We start from the raw sequence: 17,506 nt of genomic DNA, 5'->3' as shown, positions 1-17,506 counted from the left end.
GGAAAGAAACCTGTAAAAGAGATACTGGAACTCCCCGACAAAATAGTGCAGAAGCTAAAGACGTTGATCCCAGAAAAGAAGGTAGACTGGTCGGTAGTCACGGCTTGTCGCCAGAAACCTCAGGAAGATGTATCAGAATACTTCTCACGATTTGAAACCGTGTTCTCCGCCTACAGTGGCCAAGATATGACCACCGCAACCGGACAACACCTATTCGTGCAAAACTACGTAAAGGGGCTATCGCAAGAGGTCTCCCAAAAGTTACAGACTAGCGAGAGTAGTTGGGGAGCCTCTAAACCTGCAGCTATCCTTCAGATGGCTCAGTATTACGAACACCAAAAGAACGAGAACGAAAGGGCAACTGAGAAAAAGAAAAAGGACTTAAAGGAACGAGTAATGATTGCTCAATTGCAGGGAGTGACTACAGGAAGGGAACGGTATAGGGGAAACTACCAGTCGAATGCCCCTAGGAATTCAGCCCCTAGAGACCGCAACCCCACACCTGGCGCTCCACGAACCGACCTCGATGAGAACCAGTGTGCATTTTGCAAAGAATTTGGGCATTGGAAGTCTCAATGCCTGGCCCTTCGGGAGATGATTAAAAATAAAGAAACAAGGGACATGACAAATGGCTCCAAAACTGGAGGGCAGGGACGAGGGCAGACCCGCGACACCACCAATGACCGATCTGACAGACCAAACACATTTGACCGCCCCCGACAGAATCAGTGCCAACAGTCCGACTGCAACAATGCTCACGACTCTGCATAGGACTGCCAGGGGCAAGGGAGGAATCCAGTCGAGCTCTGTGTTGACCAGCAAGGTCCTTACGTCACTGCTAAGGTCCTGGGTACAAAGTCTCCATTTTTGGTAGACACTGGAGCGACACGTAGTGTATTATCAAAACGACTGATTCCAAGGGCACCCTTGTCTGGCTCACACATTACCTCGATAGGTTTCGATGGAACGCCCTCCACTAATCCCCTGTCTGTACCTATCTCCTTTGACCTAGGAAACAATCCCACTGACACAACGTTTCTGCTTTCCTCCAACTCCCCTGACGCCATTATGGGTATTGATTTACTGAAACATTTCCGAGCTACTATTAGGTGTTCCCCGGATGGAGTCCGAGTCATCCTGTACGACAACCCGAGCATGTCCAGACCCCACCCCGCACGACATATGTACGCCATAACAGATGCTGACCTATCCTTGCTCGATACCCTACCCCTGTACCTATGGGCCAGAAACGACTCGGATGTAGGACGAATTATGATCGATCCTGTACACATAACTGTTCGACCAGATGCAATACTCCCGAAACTCCCACAGTACCGGATATCGCCCGAAGGCGAGAAGGCATTGGTAGCGATTATTCAGTCCTTGGTAGATGCAGGAGTGGTAGAGGAAGTGGTTAGTAATGTCTGCAATAGCCCTATCCTACCCATTGTTAAGAAGCAAGGTGAGGGAGATGAGAAAGCGTACCGCTTCATCATCGACCTGCGAGAAGTCAACAAAGTGGTGGTACCACAGTACCCCGTAGTCTCAGACATCGCCGCCATTCTGACTCTCATCCCGTCCACTGCCACCACCTTCACCGTTATTGATCTTAAAAATGCATTCTTCTCTATCCCCATCCATCCAGACAGCCGTTATCTCTTCGGCTTCACTTTAAAAAACCGTTCGTACCGATTTTGTAGAGCTCCCCAGGGCTACACTGAAAGTCCCAGCATCTACAGCCAGGCCCTCAAAAGACAGCTGGACGCCGTCCAGCTACCAGATGGAGTGGTGTTGATCCAATATGTCGATGATATCCTTCTGGCGGCCGACACCACTCCACTTGCAATCACAGCCACTATCCAACTCTTGCACTTTCTTGCGGAGAATGGCCACAAAGTCTCCAAAAAGAAACTGCAGTTCTGCCAGCCCCAAGTAACATACCTAGGCCATCTCCTGTCCAAAGAAGGGAGGAAACATACGCCCGACCGAATCCAAACCATCCTAGACACCCCCATTCCAAAAACACAGAAGCAAGTCCATTCATTAGTGGGCCTTACTTCTTTCTGCCGACAATGGTTACCAAATTTCAGTCTCATTATAAAACCCCTACTCTCCCTGTTGGCCAAAGATGTTCCGTTCCCACTCCCTTGGACTCCCGAATGCCAAGCATCCTTTAAGGAGTTGCGGGATGCCCTTTGCTCGGCCCCCGTTCTAGGAACACCAGATTACTCCAAGCCCTTCTCCCTCTTCACTCACGAAAGGGAGGGATGCGCATTGTCTGTTCTAACTCAGCCCATCGGCGCCAAACAACGCCCTTGTGCCTACTTCTCTGCCACTCTTGATCCAGTCGCCAGAGCTCTACCTGCCTGCCTTCGAGCAGTAGCCGCTGCTGCTGTCTCTATCCGCCAGAGTGAGGGAATTGTGCTTTCAAACTCCCACACGGTATTAGTGCCCCATGCAGTTGACACCCTTTTGAACCAGACTAAGACTCAACATCTGACTAGCGCACGACTAACAGGGTACGAATTGACTCTACTTGCACCCCACATCACCCTGAAGAGATGCAAGACATTGAACCCTGCTACACTGTTACCCTTGCCCGAAAATGACCCCGATGTGCCCCCTATACACGACTGTTTGACCCTCACGGACGAACAGACTAAGAGTAAAGTTGACCTCCGAGACATTGCTCTTACAGATCCTGATGGAGAACTATAGGTAGATGGCTCTTGTATCAAACTCCCAGACGGCACCACTTCTGCTGCCTATGCGGTGACGACAGCTCGAACAGTAGTTGAAACCGCTCGCGTCACACAACGATCCGCACAGGCAGCAGAACTAATTGCCCTCACACGAGCATGTATCATAGCAGCAGGAACCACGGCAAACATTTACACGGACAGCCAGTACGCCTTCGGGGTGGTTGATCCCACTGTGCCATCTCGAGAAGGGTATTTCCTGCGTCGAAAGGAGGGAGCTTCGGCTAAGTAGGCCACTGACTAAGTTAAAAATCTCAGAACGGTGACCCAAAGCAACCAAGGGTTACCCGGAGAGAAGCTAAACAAAGTCTGTGGTTCTGCCCACTACCGAGCACCTTGAAGATGAAGGTGATGGAAGCGCCAGATAAGAAGATGATGGAAGCGCCAGATAAGAAGACGTCGGAAGCAACAGGAAATACCCACTACAGGAACCCAAAGACTGACAATTTGCACAAATCAAAGACAATCGCTTTCTTCATTGTCTTCCTCTTTTGCCTCCTCCTCATGACCTCCTTGTGGATCTTGGAGGAAAGCACACCCGCTCACCAGATGTTGCCAACCACTGTCCAGCCAACCACCATGAAAGAGCACCACCTGATCACCCTTTCACCTCAGCTCCGAGAAAGGCGTAGGGAGTTCTGGAACAATTCCTTCGTACAACTGTTGCACCAGCACAACCTTGCTGCAAATGCCACGAACTGCTGGATCTGTGGGTTGCTCCCACATGCTACCGGACACTCCATCCCCTTCATCCCTTCTCCTTTCTCAGTTCACGGCTCCTGCCTCGCCTGGTTGATCCTCATGCAGGAAAGCCACAAGGACAACGCCACTTCTGGTCAAACCGTGTCACACTTCTACTATGGGTTCTGGCTGAACAAGACAGGAAAGCCCTTTTGTCCTGCAATTTCAGGTTCAACCTTCCTTACGAACATCCCTGCCAAAGAAAGGGTCGAAATGCAAGTGCTCCACAATCCAGCCAGACCCACCTTCTCCCACCTGCGGAAACAAACGGCTGCCACCCTGACCGTGGCCCTGTCTGTCATCAATGTCACAGGACTCGTATGCCTCGAAGGACAAGGAACGCAGCTGGTGGGTCACAGTTCTTGTCGCATCACCAAAACATTGGTCTCAGCTGACCCCCCCACCTTTGTTGCCTCCCCGAATATGTACTTTGTTTGTGGCACCAAAGCTTACACTTGGCTCCCAAGAGGCTGGAGGGGTACGTGCTACATCGCCTTCATTCTTCCTCCCACGTATGTGGCTTCAGCCAACCACCACCGGCAAAAGCGTGCCGGAGATGTTGAACAAGCCTACTCCACCGGAGCACAGTTCCTGGATGCAGCAAAGGGACTTGTTCCTCTGTGGGGACCAATGGCAAATAGCCGCGCTATCCGACACCTGACTCAGGCATTAGAAACAACCATTAACATCACCGCTGGCATCCTTGCTAACAACACGGCTGAGCTTCAGGCCGTCCGCCTGGTGGCTCTTCAAAACCGTCTTGTTCTAGATGTGGTTCTGGCCGACCGCGGAGGTGCATGCCGCATCATCGGCTCCAGCTGTTGCACCTACGTGCCAGATAACTCACCTTCAGTCTACAAAGCAATCGAACACCTCCACAGACTGTCCTCGGAGGTTCACCAGGAGCAGGAAGGATGGTCGCTTGGAGGCTGGTTCTGGGACACTTTGAAGAACTGGGGGTGGAGATTGTTCACGTTTTTATTGATACCAATCATGATACTATGTGGGTGTTGCTTAGGTATTCAATGTTTACCACCTTTATGTGCACTCATTTCCAACTGTATGTGCCTAAAGACTTTGAACTTTAAACCCGAGCACATGAGTCCCCTATACGAGATAGAGGTGCGTGGTCTCATGGGGATTGATCCGAACTGACAAGCTGGCGAGACATGTTAAAGGGAGGACTGTGGAATTTTAGTTTGTGTACTGAACATCATCTACGCCATCTTGCAGACTCACGTATGAGCATACACGACAGCCATTTTAGGTACCATGGTCTCCCTGTTCACGATCGCCCGTCAGCACACTTCCCTGAACCTTGCAAGCCTTCCCCGCGCCTCCTGGCTGACCCTGCGCTCACATGCACAAGCCATGAAACCCCCCCATGACTCTGTCTCAGGGAATCACACCCCGCGCCTGACCAACACCTCCTTTCCGCCCATGAATACCCCTCCTTTGATGACCCCTTCCTCTGAGCCCGACTGCCTGTACGAACCGCTGGTCATCCCTTAGCCCGAGGATACAGTTTATTGCCCACTACTGCATGCACTCGCTTCTCCTGAAAGAGATCACTATTGATCATGACGTCCCCACCCCCTGAGATTCGATCAGGCGCACACATTCCAAAGGAATCTGCAGAACACTCAGCTGCGTGATGGCCCCTCCCAATCATATGAGGGGAAAGGGCCTCTACTGTTGTCATGTGTTGGAATGGGCCGGAACTGGGGGGGGGGGGGGTGCCGGGGATGTTGTTCTCATACTTCACAATGTCCTTGCTGTAATAAAGAATGTTCACATGTCTTAGACCAGTGTATAAAAGACCAGGTCTCAGAGAGGTTGAGAGAGCACCTCGAGACGATACCTTGTTGTCTGATCTGATGTATTCTACTCCGACGGAATAAACTTGTTTCCTGTCTTCCTGTCTCCAGCGCCTGCCTCTTTATTGAATAACTTCGTATGGTATTAGAGGTGTTTTACGCCGGGCAAATTTAACTTAGGAAACATCTACTGAAATCGCCTGACCATTTTGAATTGATCTTTAACAGTAGGAAGTTCAGGCTCTTTTAAGAAGGAAGGCATAGAGAGGGTCCCAGCCTCGAAGATCAAAACTGGGTGTTATTCCCCGTTATTTCATAGGTCAGATAAAGGGTGAATGCCTTTTTCAGATATTTGACCCCCTCGCCCCAAATTCTTTTCTGCAGAAGTAGAAATTTGAGATCCTCACGCTGACCCAGGTTGTTTCTGCTCTGGATCCTAGAGACTGGATGGTGTAATTGGACCTGAAGGATTCCTATTTCTAGATCTCCGTCCTGCAAGCCCAAAGGCACTACCTGTGGTTCAAGGTGACCCACAAGCGAGTGATGGCAGTGGTCACAGCATACCTTTAGACGTTGTGGGTATTAGTCTTCCCCCTACAGCGAAAACTGGCTGTTAAAGGCTGGCACACCTCAGTCCATTGCAGACCATCTCCAGACAACATCGAGCTTCCTTAGCTCACTGGGATTCACTATCAACGTACAAAAGTCAGACTTGACTTTTACAGATTCCACATCGACCTGCTGGAGCTTTGTGCCACCCAACTTCGCCTTTGCTTGGAGCTATTCTGGTAAAGTGCACTTTCAGGTATTCCCTCCAGCAAGAGACAAGACTCTCGGTCTATCATCTCTGTTTCAGTCTCAGTCCTGGGTCCCCGTGAGGATGGCTCTTGGGCTTCTTGACCTACTGACTTCCTTCATCCTGCTGGCTGGCGATGCCAGGTGGTGTATATGGGTTCTGCTGTTAGCTGTCTCAGTGGACCCAGCACGAAGGGAATTTGACAGATTCTATCCAGGTTTTGGAACAGACTGCAAAACGTCTGCTGTGTTGTATGCTTGACCCCAATTGGCTCAGTGGCAAATCCCACTTCCTACCTCACCCAGAGCTGACCCTAGTGACAGAGGAGTAACTGCTGGTTTTGCAGCGTGAATCTTTCTGGATTCACTATGCTGTGCATTATTCCGCGGTCTTGTGGTTGGGTCCGGATTCGTAGTCTTTTCTTTGGTTTTTTTTTGTAGCCCAGGTGGGCGTCGGCGTCACACCCCCTTGGGTGTATTTCCGGTGATGTCGGCATGCTTCCTGCGGAAGCTCCCACTCTTGGGCGCCATCTTCAGATTCTATTTTTCCGCGGTCGGGTCTGGATCGTTCCCGTTTGGGCTCCAGACATTTTTGAAGAAAGAAAATACAGAAAAGACGAGGAGAAGTCATCTGAAGACTGCAGGGGACTTCATCGACGAAAAGCTGGCAAGGAGAAGGTGTTTTTTCATCGAGATCATCGACGACCGTCGACGAACACGCGACCAGAGAGGCCCTGGACGCTCGATGATGGACAACACGCCGTTCAAGTTCTGCCGTAACTGCCACCACAAGTACGCACAGAAGGACCAGCACCCGGTATGCAACCTTTGCCTACCGGTGGACCACGAAAGCGGAGACTGCAACGCCTGTTCCGCCTTCGCCCCGAAGACCCTTCGCGTGAGAGAGAGGCAGAGGGTAGCACACACCACCCTGCAGGGGAAGGCCCCGACTCCGTCCCTCTACGAGCTGGGGATGTCCTCCGAGGAAGAAGACAACGCTGCCGCCGAAGACGACAGCTACACTGTCGTAGAGACCGATTACACGAAGACTTCTGACAAGGTAGGAGACTCTTCGGCCCCCAAGAACCCGAGAGACTCTGAGTCTAGAAAAATCGAGGGCAAGACCCCGAAAACGCCGACGCCAAAAAAGGCGGCGTCCGCGACTACTCCCAGGCCCAGCGGATCCTCCGAGAAGGAGTCCCCGGCGCCGAGGGCTGCTGATCAGCAGAAAACGTCGAAAATCGTCCCCGAAATGGATCGATCGACGCCGAGGGAGAAAGACCCAAAACTGACGACGACGACCAGAGACCCAAGACCCGGTCCGACGTCGAAAACTTCGACGCCGAAAGGTACGGCGACGAACCATCCGCCGAAAAGAACGGCCGACCCATCCGACGCGGAACACGCGGCAGAGATGGAGAAGAAGAGAAGGCGCCTCGAGGCCGAAATGGAGAACATCATGCAGCGGAAGAAAGATTTCGATGCAAAGATGAAGGCCTTCACGATCCCTCACAAGACCAAGCCACCGGTGGTGGAGGCAGTCGAGGAGGAGGAAGAGATCGCCGAAGTCGTCGAGGAACAAGACCAGGACGTCGAGGTGATCGACGACCAGGAGGAGTACGAGAATCCCTACGATAGTTACAACTATGGGGAGGAAGAGGAAAGCAGGACGGACGCAGACTCGACACCCTCTGACCTACAGGAGGTAGATTACATAGATGTCGACACTGACAGCCCGGAGGAGGTGGTCGACACTTACCCCTCGAGGCCCTCGCCGCCGGACGACATCGGGGCCTACAACTCGGTGATACAAGCTGCCGCAGCAGCTTTCAAGCTCAAGCTCGACGAAGAGAAGCAGAAAGCAGACTTCCTTCTAGAAACATTGCTCCCAACACAAACGAGGAGCCAGTTCCTTCCAATGCTCGAGAGCGTCTTGGCTCAGGGGAAGGAAGCTTTCAGGGAGCCCGCAACATGCAAGGCAGTAACTCCCAGAACTGAGAAGAAGTACAAGCATGCCACAAAAGGACTCGGCCTACATTCAGGGCGCGGTCTCCGCAGACTCCATTATCACGGCCACAGCAAGGAGGAGGGCTAACGTACCCACTACCTCGGGCCCACCACCGGATAAGGAGAGCAAAAGGATGGATCTGGTGGGCAGAAGGATCGAACGGAATGCCGCGACCCACTGGCGCATGGCTAATTCCAACGCCCTGATAAACAGGCACATGTACCAAATCATGGAGGGACTGGGGCAGTTGGTGAAGGACTTGCCCCAGGATGCCAGGCAGAAAGCCGAAAAGCTGGTTGAAGAGGGAAAGAACGCGGCAAACTCTTGCCTTAAGACGGCCCTGGATGGGGCAGACACCGCCAGCAGGCTCATGATGATGGGCGTCACGGAAAGGAGGCACGCCTGGCTCAGGATATCCGGTTTCAAACCGGAGGTGCAACACAGCATCCTGAACACACCGTTCAACGGCAGCACGCTTTTCGGAACAACAGTTGATGAAACGATCAGCCAACTGAAGAAATAACGAAACAGCAAGGTCCATGGGAGCATTGCAGTTCAGAGGGAACAAGAGGGGCACCCCGTCACGGAGGCCCGGCGGGAGAGGCGGAAACCAGCCAGGTACATCACACCAGGCTTTCCAGCAAACGCACCAGGCAGACTCGCAGACTCAGCATGGTCATCAGAAGCAGTCCTGGCAGTACCAACAAAGAGGCCAGTCCTTTCGAGGGAGAAATGGACGGGGACAAAATAGAAGAGGGGGGCAGCAGCCCACCTCTAAGTGACTTCAAAAAACTCCGTGTGCCCGGCCACAAAAAAGATCCCCGGGGGCAGCACGTACAGATGGGTCAAGACAAACTAGACACCTACGACCACATGACACCAGTGGGAGGAAGATTGAGATTCCACCTCCGAGAGTGGAGAGAAATCACATCAGACAAATGGATCCTCAACATTATCCAATTCGGATACTGCATAGAGTTGGAGGGGAGACCAACAAGCAGAAAACCAAAAAGAAAGCCACTAGCAGGCAAGCAGCTGCAGTGTCTGCAGGAGGAGGCAAAGGAACTCCTGCGGAAGCAGGCCATAGAAAGGGTACCCTTCGAGGAAAGAAACACAGGAGTATACTCAACGTACTTCCTGGTACCAAAAGTAGACGAGACAATGAGACCCATCCTCGACCTACGGTTCATGAACAAATTCATAAGAACGCAAAAATTCAAAATGACCTCCCTGCAAGAGGTGCTCCCACAATTGCAGATCGGGGACTTCATGGTCACAATAGACCTCAAAGACGCATACCTGCACATTCCAATGAACAGAAAGCACAAACACATGCTCAGGTTCACCGTCGGAGAAAGCCACTACCAGTTCACGACACTGGCCTTCGGTCTAAAATCAGCACCAAGAGTTTTCACAAAGTGCCTCGCAGCAGTCTCAGCGCACCTAAGAAGGCAAGGAATACACGTATACCCTTACCTGGATGACTGGCTGGTGAAAGCAAACTCATACCAGAAATGCAAGCTGCACGCACATACAGTGACAAGCACGCTCATAAACCTGGGGTTCTCCATCCATTGGAAGAAATCATCAATGGAGCCAGAACAAGTGAAGATCTTCCTGGGAGCACAGATCAACACCTTACAGGGCAAGGTGTTCCCCAGCGAGAAGAGGGCGCTGGTGAAGGAAACTCGCCTCTACCGGAAGGGACAAGCTCGGACAGTGAGGACTGCGAGCAAGATCATGGGGATGATGGCATCATGCATCCACCTGGTACCGAATGTACGACTCCACATGAGACCCATTCAAGAATGGCTACAGGAGCAATGGTCACAAGCTACAGGCAGTTGGGAGGATCTAGTGGTTGTAACGCACGCAGTGCAGAAGGAGATGACATGGTGGACCATGGAGAACATAGCAAGGGGAAAGCCTCTAACGCCCCCAACGCCAACAGTGACCATCACCACAGACGCATCCCTGAAGGGATGGGGCGCTCACATGGAGGAGCTCAAGGTGAGGGGACTGTGGACACCGACAGATGCGACAAAGCACATCAATTACTTAGAATTGAAGACAATCTTCCTTGCACTGAAAGCCTTTCAAACAAGACTGTACAAACACAAGGTGTTGATACAAACAGACAATACCACTGCGATGTTCTACATCAACAAGCAGGGGGGCACACAGTCAGCCCCGCTTTCAACGCTAGCGCAGGAGATATGGAGATGGGCCATCCCTCTCAAGATAGACCTGCTGGCCATACACCTGCCAGGGAAGGACAACATACAAGCAGATTGGCTCAGCAGGCAGACATCGGCATTCCACGAGTGGGAGCTCAATGCTCAGGAGACAAGGCGCCTATTCGACAGATGGGGAACTCCATCGGTGGACCTGTTTGCCACACGCCAGAATGCAAAATTCCAAAACTTCGCATCCAGGCAGCCCGAGGAAGGGTCACTAGGGAATGCCCTATGGATAGATTGGTCAAGGACATTTGCCTACGCCTTTCCCCCGATACCACTGATGCACAGAGTACTGAGCAAGTGCAGAGCGAGCAACATGACACTGATACTGGTCGCACCACAGTGGGCGAGGCAGACATGGTACTCGCAGATCATGGAGATGACACAGTGTGCACCCCACAGATTCAGCAGGAGGAAAGACTTACTCTCCATGCAGAACGGAGAGGTGCTACACCCAGAGCCAGAGAGCATGAGCCTAGTAGCGTGGCTCCTGAGGACATAGAGTTCGCACATTTAAGATTGCCAGAAAGTACCCTGAGGGTACTTCGGGAGGCAAGAAGACCTAGCACTCGGAAGTGCTATGTTGCGAAATGGAAAAGGTTCACAATATGGTGCAGACAAGAAAGACTTCACAATAAAATGAAGAAGGACTCCACAGTGCTAAAGTACCTGACGCACTTGCTAGAGAAGAACCTTAGCTCATCCTCCTTGAGAGTTCACTTGGCAGCGATAGTCGCCTACACAAGGGGAGAAACTTGCAGGAGTTTCTTCACATCACAGGTGGTGAAGAGATTCCTAGAAGGTGCGAAAAGGATCGCACCACCCAAGCGGGTGCCTCCACCTGCATGGAACTTGAACATAGTCCTAACGGAACTCATGAAGGAGCCCTTTGAACCGCTCCACAAGGCGTCCTTAAAGATGCTAACTATGAAAACAGCTTTCCTGGTTGCAATAACGTCCTTACGCAGAGTAAGCGAGCTTCAGGCTCTGAAGCTACAAGAACCCTACATACAAATACACAATGATAGGGTTGTGATGAGGACTGACCCAAACTTCATGCCGAAGGTGGTATCTAAATTTCACATGAACCAGTCTATACAGATACCGAGTTTTTTCCAAAAACCAACAACTGCCGCAGAGCGAGCTCTGCACACCCTGGACGCCAGAAGGGCAGTCATGCACTACATTGAAAGGACGAAGGGACACAGGAAAACAAAACAGTTCTTTGTGTCATTCGCCAACAGTTACATGGGAAAAGCAGTAACCAAAAAGACCATTGCACGATGGATCGCACAGACAATCGAACTCTGGCACAAGCGTGCAGGACAAGAGCTAGCAGAGGGGACACGTGCCCACTCCACTAGGAAAAAGGGTGCTACAATAGCCTTCCTGGCTAACACACCCATACAAGACATATGCCTGGAGGCAACATGGGCTTCGGTGCACACGTTCACAAAGCACTACTGTGTGGACATACAGATGAACAAGGAAGCTCAAGTTGGACAGAAGGTGCTACAGCACATATTCAATACCCAACGCTCATCTTCCACCCAACCGCCACAGAGATGAGAAACCGCTACAAAATCTATGCACAGCATAGTGAATCCAGAAAGATTCACGCTGCAAAACGAATAGTTTTCTTACCTGTCGGTGTAGTTTTGCAGCTTGAAGATCTTTCTGGATTCACTAGCGAACCCACCCACCTCCGACAGAAAGATGAGGCTGGAGAGAGAAGAGGTGGAAATAGAACAAGTGGAAAATACTTTGAAGGTACAAAGCGATAAAATATCACCTGAATAGAACATTGCCATTACTTCGGAAACGAAAGAAACACGGAAAAAAAGAACCCGAAGATGGCGCCCAAGAGTGGGAGCTTCCGCAGGAAGCATGCTGACGTCACCGGAAATACACAAGGGGGTGTGACGCCGACGCCCACCGGGGCTACAAAAAAAAAAAAAAAACCAAAGAAAAGACTACGAATCCGGACCCAACCACAAGACCGCGGAATAATGCACAACATAGTGAATTCAGAAAGATCTTCAAGCTGCAAAACTACACCGACAGGTAAGAAAACTATTCGTTTAAGGAAGTCATCTGGGAGAGGTGGAGACCAAGAGACTGGTCGATGAACCCACATTCATCGTCCGTCTGCTGGAGTTGGAGGTGGCTCAGGACTCCTTCCAACAGTGGGGCGAGCCCTTTGTCAATCTCTTCTCCACTGCAGAAAGCTTGCATTGTCGCCGCGTTGCGCGATGGAGTTTCTAAGTAAACAATCGCTCTGGGACAAATTCTGCATAGAGTGGAGAACGAGACTCCTGTATACCTTCCTCCTGCTACCTCTCCTGTCCAGACTTCTGAAAAATATCAAGAACGACCAGGTCTTAATTGAGTAAGGAGAGCTTGGTACCTTGAACTCCTGGGAAGAGCATCTGTCCTTTAAGCAGGTGCCGGCTTTGGGAGGGTCATCTGTTGCAGCAGCAGGGCAGGGTCTTGCACCCTGGTCTGCACAATCTACACCTCCATGCTTGGAGATTGAGTGGCGGCAGTTGACTGCATTTGATCTACCTCTTAAAGTAGTGTATGCCATCCTGGCTACCAGGCGTCCTTCTATAAAATGTTTACTTTGGATGCTGTGACAAGTTTGTGGCTTGGTTTTTTTTATCTGTAACACAGACCTGTTTCAAACTAAACTGTCATATGTTAGTTTTTATTTTTTCTGTTGGCCTTGTAAGGACTTGATGATCACCGTTAAAGTTTATCTGCTGGCCCTTTTGACTTTTTTGCAATTACCAGACTACCCGTCCTTGTTCAAATCACCTGTTGTGATGCATTTTGTCAGAGGTTTTGTCCACATGCTTCCCCCAAAGCCTTTAGTGATGCAGTAGTGGTAACTTAATTTGGTCCTTACTTTCTTTGTGTACTACTTTTGAGCCATTACACAGCTGCTTCCTATGTCTCCTGACCATGAAGACTATCTTTATTATTGCAATAATCTCAGCACATACTGTAGGTGAGCTTCAGGTTCTCTTTGCCCTGCCACCCTACATCACCTTCTTTACAGACATAATGACGCCAAGGACTTAAGCAGGCTTTCTCCTGAAAGTTGTCGTCTTTTCATGTCATAGTACACCAAAAATAGTGATGCACACCATGCCACCTCAGTTTGGACCCAGCCAAAGGCAAATCAGCCTTGACTCTGCTCCAGTAGAAACAGCCCACAAGTGTTTAAGAAGATGATTGTAGTTGCGGCCTATCTTTAATGGCAGGCATTTATATTTTCCTGAGCCTTGCTGGCTTGCCTCTCAAAGCAGGCTTACTACACTTTGTTGCAGACCACCTCTGACGTCTGTCCATCTTCTGGCATCCCTTGGGTTTTCCATTAGCCAACCAATGCCCCAACTAACTTCTATGCCAAGGACATGGCCTCTTTATGGGGGCTGTTCTGGGCATGGTGACGTTCAAGGATTTCCACCACCGGAGCGAATCAGGCATTCATGATATGATTCTGATGTTTCAGGCTCCCTTCTGGGTGTAAGGGACGATGATTGAGACTTTGTGGGCTTCTAGCCTCATGCTTTCTCCTGGTGCCATATGCCTGCAATGTGCACATGGGGCTTGCAGTGGTATCTTTTTCTACTGGGCACAGCACAAGGGCAGTCTGTTGGACACCATCTGCATCTAGGAGGAAACCGCCTGGGACCATCTGTGGTGGCAGGTGGATACCTTCCCTCCCAGTGGCACACTACTCTCCCTAGCCTACTCCGAACTCTCAGGAGGGATGTATGCATCATCTTTGGGTTGGGAAGGGCACCTGGAAGATGCGGGATATTAGGGGTCTGCACTCTACAGCGAAGTGATGGTTCCCTATTGGCTTGCTAGAGCTTTGTGCTATCCAGTTGTTCCTGAAACCCTTATTACTGACTGTCAAGGGAAGGCTGGTGCAGATCCTCACAGACCGTGCGACCTCTATGTGGTAAAGCAACAACCAGGGTAGTGTGGTATCCTGGATTTTGTTTCAGGAGTTCCAGGAAACACTTCACCTTTGAAGGTGGTTGGATCAACAAGGAGTCTTCGTAATGGCATGCCACCAGACAGGATCACTGAGCCCCAGAACAAAATAATTAAGTAGATGTTGTCTGGCGGACTATGAATGAAGTCTTTTTCCTGAGGTGGCACAGTACATCTCTGATCTCTTGGGTGTGAACTTTCTGGATCTTTTCAATATTGTTGAGAATGTGTAGTGTTGAGACTATTGCATGCTGGAGTTTTCGACATTGAGATCTCTAGGACACGCATTATTCCTGTTCTGGACCACTGGCATTCTCTATACATTTTCACTGCTACCTCTCCTACCTCTGGTTCAGAGGAAGGTCAGGATGGGCAGGTTCCAAGTTCTCTTGATAGCCCTGTATTGGGGCTTGAGAGTTTGGTACCCTAGTTTCTTGAGCGGGTGAACTTGACCTCCCGATCAGGCCACTTGTTCCAGAGAAACTCCTGTCTCAGCAACAGAACATGGTCTTGTACCAGAGTGTCCATCATCTAGAACTTCTGTGCCAGAAGATTGAGGAGTAGCACCAGAGTAATTTTGATTAGCCATCTGAAGTGGTGGATGTCATGCTAGCGGCCAGACATCCCTCAGCCAATTTGTTCTATTTGGGACGCTGGGAAAAGTTTATGGCTCGGTGTAGGGACAGCAAGAATTTTAAATGGGCACTGTTAAAGGTTTTATGACAGCCCTCTGCTATTTCTGTGTTTGCCTGACCAACCTTCCATTCTCAAATCACCCGTTATGGGTTTCCTGAAATGTTTGACACACATGTTTCTGCCAAAGCTCTTCATCGTGCCTCTGTGGACCCTAACATGGTCCTCACATTTCTGACGTGTACACAGTGTGAGCCCATAAATAGTAGTTTTCTATGACGCCTGACCATCAAAACCGTGTTTCTTATTGTGATCACTTCTCAGCACCGCATCAGGGAATTTCAGGCGCTGTGATTGTAGCCTTCCTATATCACCTTCTTTCCTGACAAACTGGTGGTGAGGACCTGGCCTGCTTTTGTGCCTGAGGCTGTATCATACCACTCTTCACTGCGTTATCCTAGGAGAGCACTGAGCTTTTAAATTGAGATCACAAAGGGCTGCAACGCCTATTGGGGGTGGGCCTGCAACTCTTTAGAAAACTAAATAAATGAAGTTACATTTAAAATGTTCTGTAAATATGCGGCATTTGAAAGTGGAGGTTAAAATGTAAGTTGATTCATGGGAGTAGCACACGTACGGCAAACCCAATATATGGATAATGGGTCGCCTCAATTGAAGCACTGACAAAAATAGAGCAAGTATAAGGAGCAAAAAAGACAATGATATGGTAGAATCTAGAATTAAAAATCGAATTTAGAAAATCTCCAACCTTCCCATTTGAAAATTAAATGTTGATTTTTCTGTATTTGTTTGTTTCTATATCGATTTGTGAATAATATAAAATATTTGGGTGTATTTGACATATGTGTTTCTATCTTGGTCTGAGGTTAAAATAGTAGAAATTGCATAAGCCAGGATTCCTGGTTTCCAGCAATGACTCATTTGGAGTCCCTGAATTCTAGTAGTGCGTCTGGGGGGAGGGGTGCCTCAAAAAGCTAAGACAGGCTAGTGTAGGTGATTAGCTATTTGGGGTTTGCTGGTGCCAAGAAGGGAATGGTGAGACAGAAAATAACTAAGTCAAGGTGGATACCCTGATTTAGAAGGAGCCCCTTGTGGTTCTACTGGCCCACTGCACCAGGGCGTAAAGCCTGTCCCAACAGTGTTGGCAAGGGGTGTTCCTGTCTTGGATATGTCAGGCCTAATCATGGATGCCTGTTCACACTATCACAAAGCACTACTACCTACTCAGGTATACAGTATCATTTTGTCTGCTCAATTTTGCAGGACCTTTTAGCTTGAGCCCACTCCTCCGACACTCCACCTTTTGGGAGGTACTGTTTGGGCATTTAGAAGTGTCCATCGGAGGGACAAGTTACTTACATTAGGCCACTCTCTGTGGGCACTCTAACTGGGGATTCATCACGGCCCACCCATCTCCCTGTTCTGTGGAGTAGACAAATGCACATTTTAAAAAGGTCCCTAAGTACTTTTCAGCACATTCTCACCTTCGATTTGTCACGATTGATGAGCGTCCAAAGGCATGGAAGAGGACAAAGATAGAAACTGACGTTGCCATGCAGAAGTGGCGCCTATATGTGGCTCCACTCCACTTCTGATGCAGCGCAAGTTATCGTGGAGTCTAGTACCAATGTGCCCACATGCGGGAGCAATTCTGGATCCAGTTTGGCACTTGGAGATTATTCTAAAGATTAGGAAGCTGTGATTAAAGAGAAGATCTGCCAGAATAAGCAATGCCAAAGAGGTATCTTGTTCTTCAATTTCTGAGTGACATCGAAGACATACAGTTTCTCTTTAGTATCATCCGTGTGCTTCTCTTTAGGACCACATTGACCTTTTCAAGGCAGATTCTGATTAACATGATGACATTGGGCACCCATGCTTTCTGCAAATAATTTTGCTTTTGAGATCTGTAAGGGGACTTGGTGTACTTTATAAAGTATGTTCTTTACCATTAGCAACGTATCACTTTTTTTTTCTACAGCCTACCCACTTTCACTTTATTCTGTCTTAATAGAAATCCATCTAGTAGCTGCAGGGCTAGAACTGAAGGGGTCCCTGAATGATTGCATGTATTAGCAAGAGGCCTTGGACCAGGAGACATCTCAAATGCACATTTTCATGCCTGTTTATGCCAAAGCATTTTGTCCAGCTTTGTGCCAACTGAAAAATCAGATGTATGTAAAGTAAAAGGAGTGGAGAAATAAAGGTCTAAGAGTACAACAGTCTTGAGGGTTAGGTTTTTGTTCCATCTACAAAAAGAAATCCAAAGAATGTATTGGCTGCGTACGGGAATTTAATGTGTGCATTGTGTAATATTTTTACATACTTTTTCGTCTTTTGTTTTAGGTTGGCACGGGTGCTACAGTTGCCACACTTGCTGATGCCTCTGAGCTGCCTACCACAGTTACTGTTGCACAAGTCAATTATTCTACTGTAACGGACGGGGAGGTAAGCTGGCATCACTGCGCCAGCACACTTATTGTT

General features: G+C 49.5%; 1 protein-coding gene across 5 annotated transcripts in view; it reads left to right on the top strand.

Annotated features, from left to right (window-relative positions):
- Positions 1 to 17,506, top strand: part of NRF1 (nuclear respiratory factor 1) — a 547,404-nt gene that overhangs the window by 267,541 nt on the left and 262,357 nt on the right. For all 5 annotated transcript variants that reach the window (XM_078677627.1, XM_078677621.1, XM_078677613.1 and 2 more), the window contains exon 8: positions 17,369 to 17,470. In XM_078677627.1, coding sequence (XP_078533753.1) covers positions 17,369 to 17,470 — 102 coding nt within the window. The remainder of the gene's footprint in view (positions 1 to 17,368; positions 17,471 to 17,506) is intronic.

This window comes from Lissotriton helveticus, chromosome 1_1 (assembly GCF_964261635.1).
Source record: "Lissotriton helveticus chromosome 1_1, aLisHel1.1, whole genome shotgun sequence".
Classification (NCBI taxonomy): Eukaryota; Metazoa; Chordata; class Amphibia; order Caudata; family Salamandridae; genus Lissotriton; species Lissotriton helveticus.
This window is presented reverse-complemented; position numbering and strand designations above follow the sequence as displayed.